Here is an 18,611-nt window from a genome sequence, read left to right on the forward strand (position 1 = left end):
GAATGATGAGTTATAGTTTTCTAACATCAAATGTTATGAAACGAAGCAATGATGGTTTGAGAAGTAACTTTGAAAGATTAAGGGGCATATTAGACATAGTGTCCATAGAAATGTCTCCTGAAGTGTTTATAAACATACAAGATCACATCCCAGAAATTCTGCCTCTGTTGGTTTGAGTAGACTCTAGGATCATGTATTTCTTTTTTATAACAGACTTTATTTTTTAGAAAGGTTCAAGTTCATAGAATAACTAAAAGGAAGATGCAGAGATTTCCCAAATACTTCCCGCTTTTACACATGCATAGTCTCCCCATTATCAACATCCTCCACAGAAGTGTACATTTGCTGCAATTGATAAGCCTACATCGACACGTCATTATTACCCAAAGTCCATAGTTTACATTACAGTTTACTCTTAGTGTTGTAAATTCTATGGGTTTTGACAAACATACCCATCATTATGGTATCATACAGAATATTTGTACTGCCCCCCAATTGATCAGTCCTCTGGGCCGGATCCGGCCCGCGGGCCGTAGTTTGCCCACGGCTGATCTAATTCTTTTATTTAAGAGAATGAAAATCAGACTTCAAGAGCACTTTGTAAAAGGAGAGTTTGGGATATTGTAATAGACTGCAGTTACTTACCCGAAACCAATAGTACATAACTGGAGCATTTTACCAATAGTTTCAAACTGATACGTTGATAGACATCAGCCCCCAAGTTATGCATGTGCCATTTAGTAATCCTGCTTCTTTCATGAGCACTCAGTAGAGAACCCAAGAACATCCCCACTTTCCCGTCCCCTGTGTCCAAGCTGTAGGAACTCAACTGAAAAGAGCTTTCAAGAAATATTTATCATCTTTTGATAATGAAAACATCAATGAAAATGGATTTTCCTTTTGCTTTTCTAGTATGTAAAAATAAAACCAGTTTGGTTTATTATCAAACCTTTATTGATTGCACAATGAGGCACAATCTCTGCTTCAGAAGTACATGTAGGTTACTTAAACAGTAGGTGCCTGCAGGAGGAGTCATCACAATGCAGTGTGAGATCAGCAGTCGAGGCATGACAGACAGGGAGGGATTGCGTTTGAGATGGTGGGAGGTTGGCCAGATCATATTTCGTGGATTAGGTGATGGCAATGCAGGATTTTAGGGAGGGATAAGAGTTAAGCAATAAAACTAAATAATAATAATAATAATAATAAACAAACAAATAAATAATAAATATTCCATTCAGAAAGAAGCTCTTCCTCTGTAAGCATCCCAGCCAATATCTCAGGTCCAACCCCATAAAAGTGTGCACAGCTAGATCACAGAAGGGGAATATTTCTTCCATAAATATGTGATATGCTAGACATCTGTAATAATGTCAACAATAAAAATAAAGGAAAAAAAGTTTTCTTGGTGAGTCAGAGGTAAATTTACACGTGCAGTGGCACAGGGGCAAAAAAGCCTGGCATGTTCAGGTTTATAGAAGAGTGTGAAGTTCCAGGGATGGAAAAGCAGTGAGGCGGTGAGGCCAGAGTGGTGGGCAGGTTCAGGGCCTCAGTGGCCTTGAGGGCATAGGAAGAGGCCTGAGATTCACCTTCCTATGATAACGCTGGAGCTGGAGGCACATTTACAGAGTGTGAGCATTCCTTTGTGCATTCTCTCTGGAAGTTTTAAGTTGGCATCTGCAATACCAGATACCCATTTTGTAGTTTTTTTTGAACCACAAAGGTATTTAGGAAAAACATGCGGAGGTAAATAAGTCCAGTAGGGCTCCATTCTTTGAAAAATATCCCAGTATGGATGTTACTGGTTGTGGGCCAGCAGTTTCATCTATGTATGTACCAAGAATAGCATAACATTTTGACATATTCTATATAAAACATTTGTAACCCAAGGTCAGTGGGAAGTATTGTGGGACTTACCAAAAAAAAAAATGACATTTTCTGTCTTCAAAACACATTTTTCTTAGAGAATCCTAACCATCTTTAGGGGATGCGGTCAAGAGTACAGTGAACTGGTAAAGGGACAGATGCAATGAAGGCCCTAAAACATACCCAAACAGTTGGAGAAGCAATTATTTTTAACCATAGTGGGAGGCAGAAGGATAGAGGTTGTTGCCCAGGAAGGCTTTGCTAACTAAGTAGGTGGCATATTCAACCACCATTAGAGGATTTTCTGGGTAGAGGAAAATTCTAAAGAAGAAGAATACAGTATTTTTGGCCTTGAATTGTATGCTCTTGGCATGTAAGCAAAGTATTATAGCACAGTGTTTCGTGTGGCTTAATTATGGTGCCCGTGCCTCCTATGTTGAGTTGGAATAACATGGAAGAGGCTCTTTGTAACTGTAAGGAACTTTCAGAGGCCTTTGACCACCTACAGCTCCCCAGATGCTTCATATGTGGCATCCCTTTCAACCCCTAAGTTTCAGCTTCACCAAAGGACTTTCAAGGTGGTTTTGTTTTTTCCCAAAAATTCAGCAAGTATCAGCATTTTTGGAATACAAAGTCGGAGTGCTATTTGAATTATGTGCATAAAATAATGTGAGAAGGTGTTTTGGAGGGGAGGTTTTTTGGAATACACATTTATCCACAATAAATCTATTCCAAAATGTAAGTGAATGTTCTAGAAAAGATGACCTCTAGTGGCCACTTGCTTTCTGTTGCATTCTCTTAATGATACTTCATTCTGCTTATGAATACATCTATGTGGAATTAAATTTACATAATCCTTTTTGTACATCAGGATAATAAAATGTAAGAAAACATTTATTTTAATCCCTTTTTATTGCTTACATGTTATTTCCAAATAAATTGTCTTTTGAAATCTAGTCCATAAATAGAAGTGAGCCATGATAAAGTCATCAGTTTAGGGTTATGTTATCTGACTGACTGGTATTATTGTCTTGAGTTGATGCTGTAGTCTTTCTTCCTCTCATGCATAATAACCTTCTTGTGAAATTTTTACATAAAAAAATATATATTAAGGGATCCATACAGATGTTTGTTGCAGCCAACAAGAGAGTTGTTTCTTTAGCAATAAACAGTTGATGTTGCAATCTACAGTTAGTCTTGCTGTTGGTTTGACTCTGAGTATATGGAACTCTGGCAAAATGAAATGGAGCAAAACACAGAAAGAAGACAGCTACAACAATAAACACTTTACCTTCCAGCTTCTTGTTGTTTTTGCTGTCCTTACTTTTCGACTTTCTGTAAGAATCATATACTTTTTTGGCAATCACCACATAAAACAGAAGCATTAAGGCAAAAACCGTCCAGAAAATGAACTGGGATATGTAATTCACCGCTTGGTGCCACTTCAACCCCAGAGGGCTCTTTAAGGAGGCACACTTTTTCACAGTTGTCGGTGTCATCTTCTGGTTGCTTAAGATCATGTTTGGCAGAGAGATGAGGAACAAAAGGAACCAGACAAAGGTTGAGACTGTTTTTGCAAAAGTGGGTTTTTGTACAAAGAATTTTCCAAAAGGTCTGATGATCTTGAGGAATCTGTCAAAGGCAATGAGGCCCAGCAGAATGATGCCCACGTACATGGTCTCATAGAAGATGACGGCGGAGAAGCGACACACGAAGGCTCTGAGTTGCCAGGGTCCCAGGTGTGAATCGGAGAGGATTTTAAATGGAAGCATGAGTGTCATTACCAAGTCGGCCACCAGAGTACTTTTGAGGTAAACGATGAAGGTGGAGGAGCTGGGAATGTGAATGAACACCCACAGGGCCAGAGTGTTCAGCGATATGCTGGTGAGGAAAACAATGGTGTAGATGGCTGGGAACACCAGCTGTGCTATCCGCGTGTCCCTGGGGCACTGCTCAGACCCGTTGAAGCCCTTCGTCACTGTGGCGTTCATGATTTCCAGTGTCAGCTGTTACAAATAAACACACAGACACACAGTAAAACGAAGCCTTTCATGATTTAAAAATGCTGCTTTTAGAAAAAACAGACTTTAGGTTTGTAGCATATTAATACCTTCTGTATTAACATTATCACATTCAGTAGATCGGTGGAGAAGGCACAGTTTGTTTAGGATTTTTAAAGTACATAATACGGTTTTGGTACTTGTAACATTACCATTACTCTCAACATTATGAAATCCAAATAACAGGTCCTACCCGATTCACAAATGCTACTCTTACTATGGCAGTAAAACAAAAACCAATTTAAGAGGTACTAATTGATGTCAGATTACTGTACATTATATAATTTTTTATGCTCCTAATCTAGTTTGTAGAATGTTAACCTTAAAGCATTTCCCACCTTGAGTATAGTCTACCATTTATAAGCAAGCACACTTATAATAAAAATTGAAACTCACCTTTGTTTGTGAGGAGGCTTGCTGGCTGTCTCCTGCTTGGCGCAGTCATTAGATCAGCCCACGAAGAGCGTGTGAAGCAAGCCCTTCTGCTTTCTTAAACCTGCTTTCCTTCCTCATTTCAAGTGTAATGTGATCCATTGGAATCTCTTCACATTCAGACCTTTGGAGGTTTTTCTAATAAGAAATCTCTTATTTCAAAGTTATGTACTCTTCATCTACTATGACTTGCATAAATTAGTTGCAGTTTCTTTATATTTTCGCATAGTGTAACTTTCCTGCAGCTTAATCTTGTTTACCTACTTGTTTAATGAAATTTTTGAGTGCCTCTTGTATATAGTAATGGGAGGCAGAAAGATAAAGAAAATAGCCCCAAATTACAACAAAGTGTAATAGTTGTCTCTAAAATCAGGTAGAATCATTACCTGCATCCTTCTAGACTGTTTTCCCCAGAAATTTGTGTTCAGTATGAGGGCCTGTTTGTTTCTATAAACATCTATCTTAGTCTTTTTGTCTTTCCATCTCTGAAAGAGAAAATGACATATTTGCTAAGGGCTAAGGGCTAATAGATCCAGGATTTTGGAGTCAGAATCCCACACCCGCCAGTTACTGTGTACCAGGTCACAGACAGCTGATTGGACGGCTCTGTGCTGCAGTGTCCCCTGTGTGACGGGTTTAGTAATGGTGTGCACCCTGTGGTCTTGCTGAGAGGACCAAGTGCGGGCCTGGAATAGTGCTGGCTGAAAAATTTTAGTCACTCGCTGCTCTGGTGTGGGAATTATAGATTTAAATGGCAACATACTTTCTCATTTATTAGAAAACCATTTTTGGAAATCTTCCTTGTATTTCATGTTATATGCGAAGTGCTATAGACTTCAGGAATTTTATCCATCAATCAATCTTGGGCCAAGGTCTACAAATTTTTTTCTTTAAGATCTCTTCAAGTTTGAAAGAGTAATTGCTGTTTTTTAAAAATATATATTTTTATTTATTTCAGAGAGGAAAGGAGAAGGGGAGAGAGATAGAAACATCAGTGATGAGAGAGAATCATTGGTTAGCTGCCTCCTGCACACCTCACACTGGACATTGAGCCCACAGCCCGGGCATGTGCCCTGATCAGGAATCGAACCCGGGACCCTTCAGTCCCCAGGCTCTATCCACTGAGCAATGCTGGCCAGGCTAATTGCTGCTTTTGTATAGACAAAAATCTATAATACAAATGTTGCCTTGCCAGATAAGTAAAGGGAGAGAGGAAATTTAGAGATCTTATGAGGGAATGTGGAGTTCTCCATGGTGAGTTTCACTTCATATTTTGTGCTACAAGTTTAACCACAGAGCTGGAGTAGCCTGTCGGGTTGGTTGATTGAGAATTTTTCAATGACTTGGCTTGGGATTCTGAGAATAAAACTCTATAACCGACCAGACATTTTAAAATATGAGGCAATGGGATGTCTGATAATTTTGCTTGGAACTAACCTATGGTGTCACAGTTTGGAAATAAAAAATGTGTTTCATTCAAATTGATTCTTGGAAATACAGATTCTGGATTTCATTAATGCAATGGAACATAATTTAAACATATCTTTTTGTTTGCTTTATTAGAGAGTAAAAACAAACAAAACTTTTTTAGTTTTATTTTTTAAGTAGAGGGATTTGACTTACATAATTAAGTGTACATTTCCTAACAGAGGCAAATCCATTGAAGGTTTGGAATAGTTTCAGTTTAAACAAGGGAAATTTCATAATGTGAAAACTGGAAATCACATTTTGGTCAAGTTTCAAAATCCCAGAGTGTGGGAAACTTTCAAAAGGGGAACTCAAGTGGTATCTATTTCTAAAGTTACGGAAGGGTATTCTTTTAAATGGGTTGGTAGGTTTCAAAATTTTTCATCATAGTAAATATTCCATAGGTCACTCATTCCTATGCGTCCATGTGCTTAGTGTGCATTGGCTGTCTTTCTTTGTTCTCATGAGTTGCCATGACCCATGGGGGAGGTATTTTGCCCTTGATACTGTCTCTGAGAGGCTGCCCAGGAGAGCAGATATGAGCACGGCCTCAGGAGCCAGAGTGCCTGGGTTCAATTCCTTATTCTAACTCGTACTTTTCTTATGACCCTGGGCAAGTTATTTATGCTCTCTATGAAACCATTGTCTCCTCTTTATATGAAAATAAGTAATGGTGTCTGCTTTTTTGTGTTGTTAAAGGGATACAATGGGTGAAAATTCACCCACTGTGGAGAATGAATCCTGTGACATGGTAGGTATTGGCATGTTTTCTGTTAAATGAAATTAAAAGAAAAGTGGAATATAATGTAGAACTGTGGGATAGCTCATGAAAGACAGGAGGAAAAAATCAAATCCTATATAATAAAAGGCTAATATGCAAATTGTCCCCTCAGGAGTTCTACCAACCGGGTGTTTGACCACCAGTGGGTGGCACGGAATGAAGGAAGGCCCTGGCCAGCAGCCAGCAGCCAGGGGAAGGAAGACCCCAATCAGCCCTGATCTCTGGCCAGGCCTAGGGACCCTACCCATACAAGTATTTCATGCACCGGGCCTCTAGTAAGATATAAGTAAAGGTTCCAGAAATTAGGTGCCTGTCAAATGGGAATAAACTAAACATTTAAAATCCACCCAGCTGGTGTGGCTCAGTCAAGGCACATGCCCAGGTTGCAGACTTGTTCCCTAGTAAGGGCATGCAGGAGGCAGCCGATCAATGATTCTCTCTCATCTTTGATGTTTCTATCTCTCTCCCTCTCCCTTCCTCTTTGAAATCAATAAAAATATATTTTAAAAAATAAATCCTATCGGACTTAAAAGGGAATATAGTCAAAACTAATAAAATCACACTGGCTGTGCTGGTCTGTTGATAATATGATCTTATTCAATTCTTACAGCAGTGATCGGTCCCATTTAACAGATGAGAAAACAGAAGTACAGAAGTTAAGCACTTCGCCTCAGATTATGCAGCCCAGGCCCACTGCAAACCCACAGTCTAGCTCAGGGGTGGGCAAACTTTTTGACTCGAGGGCCACAATGGGTTCTTAAACTGGACGGGAGAGCCAGAACAAAAGCATGGATGGAGTGTTTGTGTGAACTAATATAAATTCAAAGTAAACATCATTACATAAAAGGGTACGGTCTTTTTTTTTTTTTTTTTTTAGTTTTATTCATTTCAAACGGGCCGGATGGGCCGTAGTTTGCCCACGGCTGGTCTAGCTCTAGGCCCCACACTCAGAGCCTGCCTTACTCTCTCCTGGCTGTTAGAAGCCACAGATACGGTGACCATGGAATTGTTTACCAAATTCTGGAGTTTTTGAGGTGGACATAACAGAATGATGAATGAGATGAAACAGTAAACTATAAAGTTAATGGACTTGTGAAACTTCTTGTCTTAAAGTGAGGTGTGAGGTTGAAAACATAAATTGGTTCAAAATAGTATAATCAGAAGAGAATCAAAGAAGATAAAATAAAAATTAGAAGTCTGCAAAATCGGAATAACTACATTTGTAGTCTCCTTTGGGATTTTCCTTTGGATCAGAGTTAACAGTTTAAAGGTTCCTGTTGACATGGTAACCAGTGCCATGTAAATAATATGTGAAAGATGAGGAAGTATTTACTTTTATTTGGATTGAAAGTCAAAATGGGAACTCCTGTACTCATAGAAGAACCTTTTACTTCCCATCAAGGTATACCATGGTACTTTCGCAGATTATATGAAATTGTTTAAAAAATTCCACACTGGATTAACCTAAAGTGATAATAATAAGCTAAAATAAATTATGTAATTTCAAGTTAAATGTAGTAATCTTTGTCTATTATTAAATTCAACATTAGAAAGTCTGTACCTATGACTGGAAACAGGCAATTGATTCACAATATCTGAAACAATTATATGAATATTCAGCTTCATAATTTTATTATAAAGTTTAAAGAGTTCAAATATAGACATGTGTATAGTAGTAATTGCAAGTTAATCCCTTTTATATATAATACCAATGGCTTGGAAATATGTACATGTACATATATATTTACATTTATTGATATATTCTATCTTTGTTTTATTTTATGTCAGTACATGATGGCTTCCCTAATTTTTTAAAAAATGTTATACAATATAAAGTTATCTGCCGGGACCGGTCTGGCTCAGTGGATAGAGCGTCGGCCTGCGGACTGAAAGGTCCCAGGTTTGATTCCGGTCAAGGGCATGTACTCAGTAGGTGATGTGCAGGAGGCAGCTGATCGATGTTTCTCTCTCATCGATGTTTCTAACTCTCTATCTCTCTCCCTTCCTCTCTGTAAAAAATCAATAAAATATATTTTTAAATAAATAAATAAATAAAATAAAGTTATCATAGTTTAGTTAAGTTGTTGGGCATTTATTTTCCCATTTTTTTCTCATTAAAAAACAGTACTGTAGAGCATATACATGTCCATATATTTTTGTGCATTTGTTGCAATATATTTATAGGAAGTTCCCCAAAAGTGGAGTGCTGGATCAAACACTGTGCATCAATATGTAGAATGGTATTTTCTAAAAGCTTTCCAGAAAGATTGTACTGATTTATAGTCTCACTGAGTGGGATTCTACAACACCTTGCTTAAAAACTTATAAATCAATTCTAAACTCATGGTGCAAAAAAGCCAGGTCATTTTAGTATACTTATTTGATTATAAGTGATATATATGTTTTTATATTATACTGCCCATTTGTATTTCTCCTGGAAATTGTTTTTTCAAGCCTTTTCCCCCTTTTTTTAAAAAAGTCAGGCTGTCTCTTTTTACTTAGAGACTTGTAAGCATGCTTCCACATGCTTAGTTCCCACTGGCATCATTGTAGTCCCTCTTTGGGCATTCCCAGCTAGCAGGTCACCTAGATCAGCAACTGGACTGCAGTTGTTTACAGTGCAAAGCCACTGAAGTACCCTGGTGCTTGAAGACAGGGTTGTTTTTGTTTTGTTTTTCCCATGTAGGGGTTTTCTTCTGCTTTTAAAGTTCTAGTCCAGGGGTTGTCAGTCTTTTAAAGAACTAGCTAGTAAATACTTTTGTGGCTTTGTAGTCTCCAACACAACTACTTATCCCTGTTGTTATGGCAGGTAAAACCCCTGTGGGTGTGGCTGTGTTCTAATAAAACCTTATGGACACTGAAACTTGAATTTCATATAACTTTAATGCAGCATGAGCTTTTACCCTTCTTCTAATTTTTATCCCCACAAACATTTGAAATGTAAAATCCATTCTTAGCATATTACACTTTGATTGGTTGAACAGACAACCAGGCGACCAGATACTTAGCATATTAGGCTTTTATTATATAGGATTCAGCCTTTTAATTTCTTCTCATATGATATTTAGATATTGGAATCTATGCCTTCTGCTTGAGAATCACCTCTGAGGATCTTATATATTTAAGATAAATGATGTCATAATTCCCAGTGTGTTGTATATTTTATTTATATTAAGAATAATGAACATGGCTTCTGTGGAATCAGTCTACATTTGAAGTTTGACCTGGTTTCTCATTTACATATGAACTAATTGATGTGAGATGTCACCTTCAGAAGATTTTCTCAATGTTCTGTCTTAAAAGTGTTGGCAGCTAATCTTTCTTAAATGGGTTTGACATTTGAGGTAGGGGGAAGATAGGAAGTGAGTCATGGTATCTAATATCTTTGAACAAAGAATTTCTAAAAAAGTGTGATTTATAGTTTAATGTAAATTTTTTGTTATACACACAAATAACAAACAGGTAAATCCAAACATTTTGTCGTCGTTAATCCTCACCTGAGGATATTTTTTCCATTGATTTTTAGACAGAGTGGGAAGGAGGGGGAGAGGCAGAGAGAGAAATATCGAACCCAGGACTCTTCAGTCTGAGGGTCGACACCCCAACCCCTGAACCAAACCAGCAAGGGCATAAATCCAACCATTTTAATCACTTTCCTGTTGATAGTTATGCTGTACAAATGCTTAATTACATTTGTTTTTCTATGGGAAATGTTTATTAACTTGTGTGCAGTCTCTAGTAGCTAGTTAATAAAGATAAGTTAATGATGCTATTGTATTTACTAAAGTTGTGAAAACTTTAGTAAAACTGATTTCTCTAGTGTTAAGGGAGTATTATGTTTGTTTGTTTTTGTATGTGTGTATTAGAATATCTTATAAAAAGCCTCCTTATTTAATGGCTTCATTTGCTATTTCTATACTTTTTATTGGAAAAGTAGTTTTTAATCTTCTATCTTAATGAACATTAAAAAAATTCAGTCCAATCTATTACCATTTCAATTAGTATAAATCTCTTAGGTCTTTGCTGATAATTATAAGTTAGTAGTTACTATTCTTTGTGTGCCCCACTTACTTAAATTTTTATAATGATTATCACAATAGGTCAGCATTTGGTTAGGGGACTAGAATTGTATATACAACTAACTAGAGGCATGATGCACAAAATTTGTGCAAGGGGCTCGGCCCTTGCAGCCCCGCTTGTCCAGAAGGTCATCTGGAAGAATGTCTGGAAGGTCGTTTGGCTGCCTGGTCTAATTAGCATGTTACATTTTTATTATTATAGATAAGTATAATTTTTGATCAGAAGTTTTTATCAGATTTATCATTCTCCAGTTGATTATATAGTAAGTTTACTAATATTGTGATCAATAATGTAGTTATAGAATTACAATAAGTATCATTATATTGTTACCTATTTTGCCAAAACTCTTCAATTCTTGAATTCTGTATGGTTTTGAATGTCACGTGGTTATTGGATAACAGTTTGTTTTGCTCCACAGCTATATGTTAATTTAGTATTCTACATTTTAAAATAGCTTTTAATACTGGAAAAGTAGATGAAAATTACTTTTGTAGTCTTCTGTTGTTTCAAGCGTCATTGTTACTCAGCTGCTTCTTAGTATTAATATTTTTACATAGTGTTTTCTTTTAGGAGTTCCAAACACTAATATTTCAATCTGGTTAACAGATTGAAATTTTACCTCAATGTGTTTATATTGGAGTCTCTTCGCTTGGGTCCCTACCATCCTGATCTTTCCCCCTGTTTTTGTGGGGAGATGTTGCAGAATTGGTGCACTTCAGCATACTCATCAAGGAATTTTGGAAGGACTTGCAAAGGAAAAAGTAGATAAATGGATCCAGGCATGCATTTAAGGAAGTTAACCAGAGCGTGCTCTCCTTCACATAGAACAGAGTATTCTCCGCAGAGCAGTTAAAGACATCCCGGGTCTGGCTCAGGGTGTAGAGAATCCGGGCAAAATGGAAGGGAACAAAACAAATAAAAAATACAACAATGATAATGAAAACTTTGATGTTCACCTTTTTCTTGTGAACTTTGCCTGTACCCCTTGTTCTTACATATGACCTGTATAGTTCTTTTGTAATGAGTGTATAACATACAATGACAATTAAAAAATTAATCCAGAAAATGACTTGACAGATATAATTGACTATTTCATGCCAGACCAAACCAAACTCTGATTTGAGGAAAGAGCATTTCTTCACATTCTTGTCTCTTGGCCTCCTGTTGGTTAGGATCATGTTAGGCAAAGAGAGTAAGAACATGAATGCCCAGATGACAACAGAGAGAATCTTAGCCCCCAGGAGATTGTTGGGGCTGGATGTTTTAAATGGCCTGGTGGTCTTCTGGTAGCGATCGATAGTTATCAGCCCTAGGAATGAAATACTGATATACATTGTGAAGTAGAATATGACAGAGGTCACTTGGCACACGAACACTCTCAGTGGTCCTGTTCCCAGTTTGGCATCACTGAGGATTTTGAATGGAAAAGTCAGAATCATGAGAAGATCAGAAATGACTGTGTTCTTAAGAAAAATAATAAAGTTGGATTTACTGCGGATTTGAAAGAAAATCCTCATTGCCAGGCTATTTGTGATGAGTCCAGTGAAAAACAGGACAGTGTAGAGGAGCGGGAAGAGGACCTGGGTGATGTGGTAGTCCCTGGTGCACAAGCTGCCATTCCCCGGGGGAGAGGTGAAGTTGTCCATGGCCGTGTTCCCTCTTTGATACCTGGAGGGGAGGGAGGGGTGGTTATTTTCAGTGCCAGTAGCTGATTTTGCTTTTGTCTCTGTGTGTAACTTTTCTGGACAGCCTTCTTTAAAAACAGGTTTCTAATTTTTTTTTGTGGCAAGTAGTAAGAACAAAGAAAACAATCTCATGATATTTCATCATATTCTACTTCTAGGAAAGTAAAATGGTCTGAATTATGTGAAGGTATGGATACTTTGTATTTTTTATTTGTTGAATATTAGCCTCTCTCAGAACATTTTTGATCTTAGGCAAAAACATCCGTATATTTATATATGAAGTCCAGAAGAGCAGTAGTAGGGCTCTGCGTTGTTCTCCGGTTTCATTTCCATGCCTTTAAAAAGTTCTTTTATTTCTATTCAGTCACCCTTTCTGCACCAACCTTATTCCTGGACTTCACTTACTCTAGTTGTACCATCAAAGCATTCTAAGAAGAAATAACTGATAATTGCTTATTAGGATTAAATAAGTAAGACACTGAGTCAGAAAGAAAAATTTCCTTTATAATTGAAGGATATTTCTGCCTCTATGTTGCTGGCATCTATTCAAAAGTCAGGCCCATAAGGACTCATTCTTTAGCTTCAAATATAATGGTAGATACTATAGCAAAGCAAAACCATGCTCATGTCTGGTTCTATAGGTTATTATACCCCAACAAGCAGCTGTAAATAAACTAACACTTCACTTGAATATGTTATCTGACATCTAAATTTTGAAATTTAAAGTGAGATTTGTAACATTTTTATTTCATCAAAGACAATGGAATTGATTGTTTATAGAATATTATTCCTAAATATAAGATATGGTAATGTTAAAGTACAGATACCTAAATTTAAAAAAAATTCAATATAAAATATGTAAATATGACAATTAAAGGTAGAACTAAATACCCCAAATGTCAGTGGAATTAATTTTTTACATCCTTTAATTATTGAAAGTAAAACAAGATTCATTCACGTTGTCACAATTATGGCTTCAGTTTTCAACACCTCCTCACCTCTCACCTGTTTAACCTAAAGCAAACCAAAAACAATATGTAACTGATACAAGATCACTGATTTTAACCTTCCTTGCTACCGCTATTTGCTTTGAGTTGTATATTCTTTGATAGTTTTGGAAATTCTACTTTGGGATTACTCATTTTGCATAGACTACAACTTATTTAACACATATTCTTGATCTGGAGAATTTCAGCTCTCTCTATAGCTAAGTCTAATTCCACACTTGATATAAAATTAGTAAGACCATTTGTATTTTATTTCAGTCCTCTATAAGTTTTTAAATGAAATTGTTATCTCTAACACCATTATTGTGGATTATATTTTAAGTTTTATCCCAAATAAGTGCCTGCATTAATATTGTTACTAAAAGTTTCCAATTTTAAGAAAACCTGAAAAAATGTTCACATATGTCAAAGTGTAAATACATAGTGTAAATACAAAGTGTCAAATACTTCTAGATATAAAGTTACCTGGTTACTCTGTTGATTGGAGGGTTTAAATGTATCCAGTAAGTGGTAGTCAGTTCAACTGCAGGGTGGCATCTGGTATTTTCCTTTTTAATGTCTTAGCTTAGTTGTTAAAACTCTTTATGGTAGAGAATTTGCAGAGTTCTCATCAGTAAAGTCTTGAGGTTTCTAGGGAGAAATAGAGCATGAGCGGAAGAGAGGACTCCACAATCAGAAATTACCTTCAAGTGCTGTGGACTCAAAGCTGTGCAGACACTGGGTTTCCGTTTGTCCACTTTTATGACTTCTGCTTTTATTTCCTTGGGAAATGTGGGGCAGGGTGGGTGAAAAGTCATCTTTTAAAAGGCAATTTTAAATCTTGTGGCTTTTTACTGAGACCTGCCATAGAGTTCATGCTGTATGAGTTCTTTTGGGTATTTTTCCCTGCGAGGAGAAATCCAAGCCTTTTGAAGTCTGCTTCCTGGAGAAGGTTGCAAGCTTGCTTTCTTAGATGGCTGTTTACCTGAAAACATACTGTGCTCAACATCGGATGATGTATTATGCTGTAAGAGTAATTACATTAACTCAGAATCTGTGCTTGTTAGGGATGTTAAATCTCTTGCTCTTTGCCTTTCTTTTCCTGGTTAATAATGTCATTATTTTAAATCTGTGTTTGATCAACTTTTTGTAGATGAAACAGCTTCCTCCCATTATAAATTATAAAGTTCCAAAATTACATTAGAAAGAAAAACAGTTGTATCTAATTGCCAGGCTTATTATATAAAGTGTCTTTTATGATTTGCTTGAACAGAATTTACATAGAAACAATTTTTTTTTCTGTGAACCAAGTTTTTGGTGTTGGGGAATATATCATTAAATTCATGGATCCTTGTATTGCTATTACTTTGGTATAAGTACTGCTGTGGACATGCATGCACACAAACACACACACAAATATTTCTAACTGTAATCTCCTCTGTTACCAGAGGACCATTTGGGTAGATGCCTTTGCTATGAAGATATGTTTTAGTTATTTCTTTCTTCTGAGTTTTGCGTGGGTCTGTCTCTGTTTTTGTTAATCTTCAACAAAGGTTCTCAAAGTGCAGGCTTCCCCTGGGAAGTCATGAGAAATGCAGGTTCCTTGGCACCAAACCGAGCCCCAGTGAGTCAGGAACTCTGGGTGCTCCCCTCACCTGCATTTAATGAGCTTCCCGTATGATACTCATGCACACTGATGTTTTAAATCAGGACCACTGACTTAAATTGGCATTACGAATCTGAAATCAAGTTATGAATTTGAATCATCTTATTTGGAAATTTCAGGTACTTAATAGATCCTAATCTGTTAGTCAGCTAGAAGTGTCAATTTGATATTAAACTCTTAAAAAAGTAGGAATCAGGTTATTTTTATTTTAAAATTTGACTTACAATAAGCAAATCTTATTTGTTGATTTGGGGACACAAAATTAGACTTTGACAGAACTTTTATGTTATATGCACTTCAGAATAATAATTGCCAGTGTTTGATTCCTTATATCGTCATGGATTTACTCATTTTATGACCTCGACGACTCTCTGAAGTACACCTTCATATTATTTCTGTTTCTGGATGAGGGACGCTGGGGAGCAGAGCAGTGGATTCATTAGAGGCCTGATGTCAACTATGCTGTCTGGTCCCGGAGCCTCCATCTGTAACTATTTTGCAGTTGCGGCTAAATCTTCCCCCTTTTGCTGTCTCCTCGACATTGAGGTAGAGGAGCGAGAGGTAAATACCATGAAGGGAATGGCTGCACTTCTTGCAGGAAAATAAGAGTCATACTTGCATTTACAGCAAATTGTAAACTCTAAAGGATGTTTATGAATTGTTTCTAAGGTCTAGAGATGAAACAAGATTTGTGGGGGAAAATTATAACACATAATGTACGTGTTACATTACAGGAACACTAATTCAGGATTCTTAAATCATATATTTTATTGAGAACTTACATTTCCAAATTCCTAGAGGACTATGAGTAGGGGATTGAAGGGTAAAAGAAATCTGCAAATCTCCAGCTCTTATTCTAAATTAACTTTATCTCTCCTCTGGTTCTAACTCACAACCACACCTGTCTGTGAACCTTCTCTGATAATATTTTCTCATTGGAGGGTGACTGCCAATTACCCATTTAGATCACTTGACCCTGAAAGTGACTAAACTCCTGTAAGCAAGAATTGTCTCAGGTTACAAAAGTATATTGTCATATGAAAGTAGTAGAGCATTACCTCGTTAATAAACAACACATGCAGTTTGTAATAGTAAGTGTTACTTTGGGAACCGGACTAGCTTTGATTGATTTGGTTACTTTCAACGATTGAGATGACTTAGAATAAACTTACACCCCAGAATTTTTACATGCAAGTGATTTAACCAGATCATTTATTTTGCCAAGTCTGCTGAAGGTTGTCTGCTTATCTGAAAATATTTACTTGAATGAGATTACTCTGAACCGAGGGGGCCCCTGTCCTAAAGGGGAGGACTCTGGTCCCTTTGAAATCAGATTGTGGCAGGAGGATGGAGAGGTAATTAAAACATTTGATTAGCTCTCTTTGGCTATTTTAGTTCTAACACGGTTTGTAGGTGTGGTCATTCTGATACTAGTGAATGTTTTGATTGAACACATGCATTTTAAGGAATTGCTTGCTTATGTCATCTAGTTTGTCTTTTCTGGTGAGAGTATAGGCATTTAGGTTTGATAAAAGACAAATTCCTAAAATAAGGCATCTTGGGCATTGGGGGTTTTAGTAAAAGCAAATGCTAACTCTGCTGATTGAGTTGTCACCCTGTCTCAAGTGTTTTGCATGAAAGCAGAGGCCTGGTTACTATATCTAGTTAAATACCTTAATATCAGTTATGCTCCTACAGTGCACTGACTCTGTTGGATAAAGTCTCATTTCAGCCATACTGCGGACTATAAGCTATTGTAGGACAAAGATTTCCTATACAAATCAAATTAAAGGGGTTTCCTATTTTTTTTTATTTAAAGAAAAATTTACTCTAATTCAGGTGGAATTATTAATGAGAAGCAGCAGCTCATTTCTTGTTACTTTACCGGGGTGGGGAACCTTTTTTTCTTCCAAGGGCCATTTGTATATATAAAACATCATTCAAGGGCCATACAAAATTGTCAGCTTAAAAGTTCGCCTGCTGTATTTGGTCAGACATTTAATGAACTTACCCTTTATGCCTTCCAGGGCCAGACCAAATGATTTTGTGGGCCTTGTACAGCTCGCAGGTCAGCTGTTCCCTGCCCCTGCTTAACACACCCTCTCTCCTTACACACGTACACACCTATTCTTCACCCCAGCGCAAGGCTTATTATTGATGTAGCATTTATATGAAGTCATTTTATTCTAAACAGAACAATGTCATATTGAAGAATTCAGCTACAAAAATAATGCTTGAAAACCTCTTTTAATAGTTATTTATTCTCAGAGGGAGGGGATGGGGCCATGAAGAGATTAGCCAAAGAACTTATATGCATACTAGTAGCCTGGTGCACAGAATTCATGCATGGGGGGGATCCCTCAGCCCAGCCTGCACCCTCTTCAATCGGGGACCCCTTAAGGGATGTCCGACTGCCTTTTTATGCCTGATCCCTGAGGATATCCCTCTCGCAATCTGGGGCCGCTGACTCCTAACTGCTTACCTGCCTGCCTACCTGATCACCCCTAACTACCTCTGCCTGCCTGCCTGATTGCCCCTAACCCCTCTGCCTGCCTGCCCGATCGCCCCTAACTGACCTCCCCTGCCAACCTGATCTTGCTCCCAACTGCTCTCCTCTGCCAGCCTGATGTTGCCCCCAACTGCCCTCCCCGCCCTGCCTGATCACCCCTAATTGTCTCTGCCTCGACCCCCATCACCATGGCTTTGTCCGGAAGGAAGTTGGACATCTGGAAGATGGCTGGTCGACCTGGTCTAATTAGCATACTACCCTTTTATTAGTATAGAAAAAGAGGGGCATCTGTTATACTTTCAACAATAAAGACATATTAAAAATAATAAAATAAACTTATTTTAATGAAGGAACTAAAAATTTTATGTAGATTTATTATTTTTAAAAAAGTGGTTTTTACTCCTTTTTGGAGATGATGCATACTGGGTTTGTATTTGAATATTTAAACATACAAATTAATGAGTGTTGGGAAGTTTGAAATGCTTAATTATATCGTATCAGCAGGACGAGTGCATCTACTTTATCCATCTTAATTAGTGTTCAAAAGAAAAGGAATCACTCAGAGTGGAATTCTTATTTCCCTTTAAGGAGCATTAATTTTTAAATTCTACAGTTAATTGGGTCATTTGTAGAAATAATCAGAAAATATTAATAAGGAAAGTACATAGCTCTGATAGTCTAGCCACCATTATCATATCTCTGTGAACACACACATGTTTTGGCAACATTTCTAATCACATATTTTATTTATTATTTTTTTAATTAAATCTTTATTGTTCAGATTATTACATTTGTTCCTCTTTTTTCCCCCCATAGCTCCCCTCCACCCAGTTCCCATCCCACCCTCCGCCCTCACTACCCACCCACTGTCCTCATCCATAGGTGCACGATTTTTGTCCAGTCTCTTCCCGCATCCCCCTCAACACTTTCCTCCCCAAGAATAGCCAGTCCATTCCCATTCTATGCCCCTGATTTTATTATAATCACCAGTTCATTCTGTTTATCAGATTCTCAACTTGATTTTCAGATTCTCTTGTTGATAGATGTGTATTTGTTGTTCATAATTTGTATCCTCTCTC

The 18,611-nt window shown here is 37.3% G+C and overlaps 3 protein-coding genes across 7 annotated transcripts in view; 1 reads left to right on the plus strand and 2 right to left on the minus strand.

Moving 5' to 3' along the window:
* MED12L (mediator complex subunit 12 like) overlaps positions 1-18,611 on the plus strand; it is a 398,615-nt gene that overhangs the window by 277,506 nt on the left and 102,498 nt on the right. The gene's annotated exons all lie outside the window — the stretch shown is intronic.
* Positions 1,408-4,541, minus strand: P2RY13 (purinergic receptor P2Y13). The gene is made up of 2 exons (XM_006758956.2): positions 4,323-4,541; positions 1,408-3,872 (listed from the first exon to the last, which is right to left on the minus strand). The coding sequence occupies exon 2, from the start codon at positions 3,855-3,857 to the stop codon at positions 2,856-2,858; it is 1,002 nt and encodes a 333-aa protein (XP_006759019.1). The 5' UTR covers positions 3,858-3,872; positions 4,323-4,541; the 3' UTR covers positions 1,408-2,855.
* P2RY12 (purinergic receptor P2Y12) overlaps positions 10,828-18,611 on the minus strand; it is a 53,549-nt gene continuing 45,765 nt past the window's right edge. For 2 of the 4 annotated variants that reach the window (XM_015560791.1, XM_006758954.2), the window contains exons 2-3: positions 13,844-14,008; positions 10,828-12,354 (exon numbers count right to left, since the gene is read on the minus strand). In XM_015560791.1, the coding sequence (XP_015416277.1) occupies positions 11,316-12,332 (1,017 nt within the window). In that variant the 5' untranslated portion in view covers positions 12,333-12,354; positions 13,844-14,008 and the 3' untranslated portion in view covers positions 10,828-11,315. Of the gene's footprint in view, positions 12,355-13,376; positions 13,386-13,843; positions 14,349-18,611 lie in introns of those variants that run through there. The other 2 variants (XM_006758955.2, XM_006758953.2) reach the window with 2 other exon arrangements.

This window comes from Myotis davidii, unplaced genomic scaffold, assembly GCF_000327345.1.
Source record: "Myotis davidii unplaced genomic scaffold, ASM32734v1 scaffold316, whole genome shotgun sequence".
In the NCBI taxonomy this organism is placed as follows: domain Eukaryota; kingdom Metazoa; phylum Chordata; class Mammalia; order Chiroptera; family Vespertilionidae; genus Myotis; species Myotis davidii.

What these genes read in the sequence shown, in the direction of transcription:
- P2RY13 (XM_006758956.2), bottom strand. Translation starts at nt 3,857, where the DNA reads ATGAACGCCACAGTGACGAAGGGCTTCAACGGGTCTGAGCAGTGCCCC.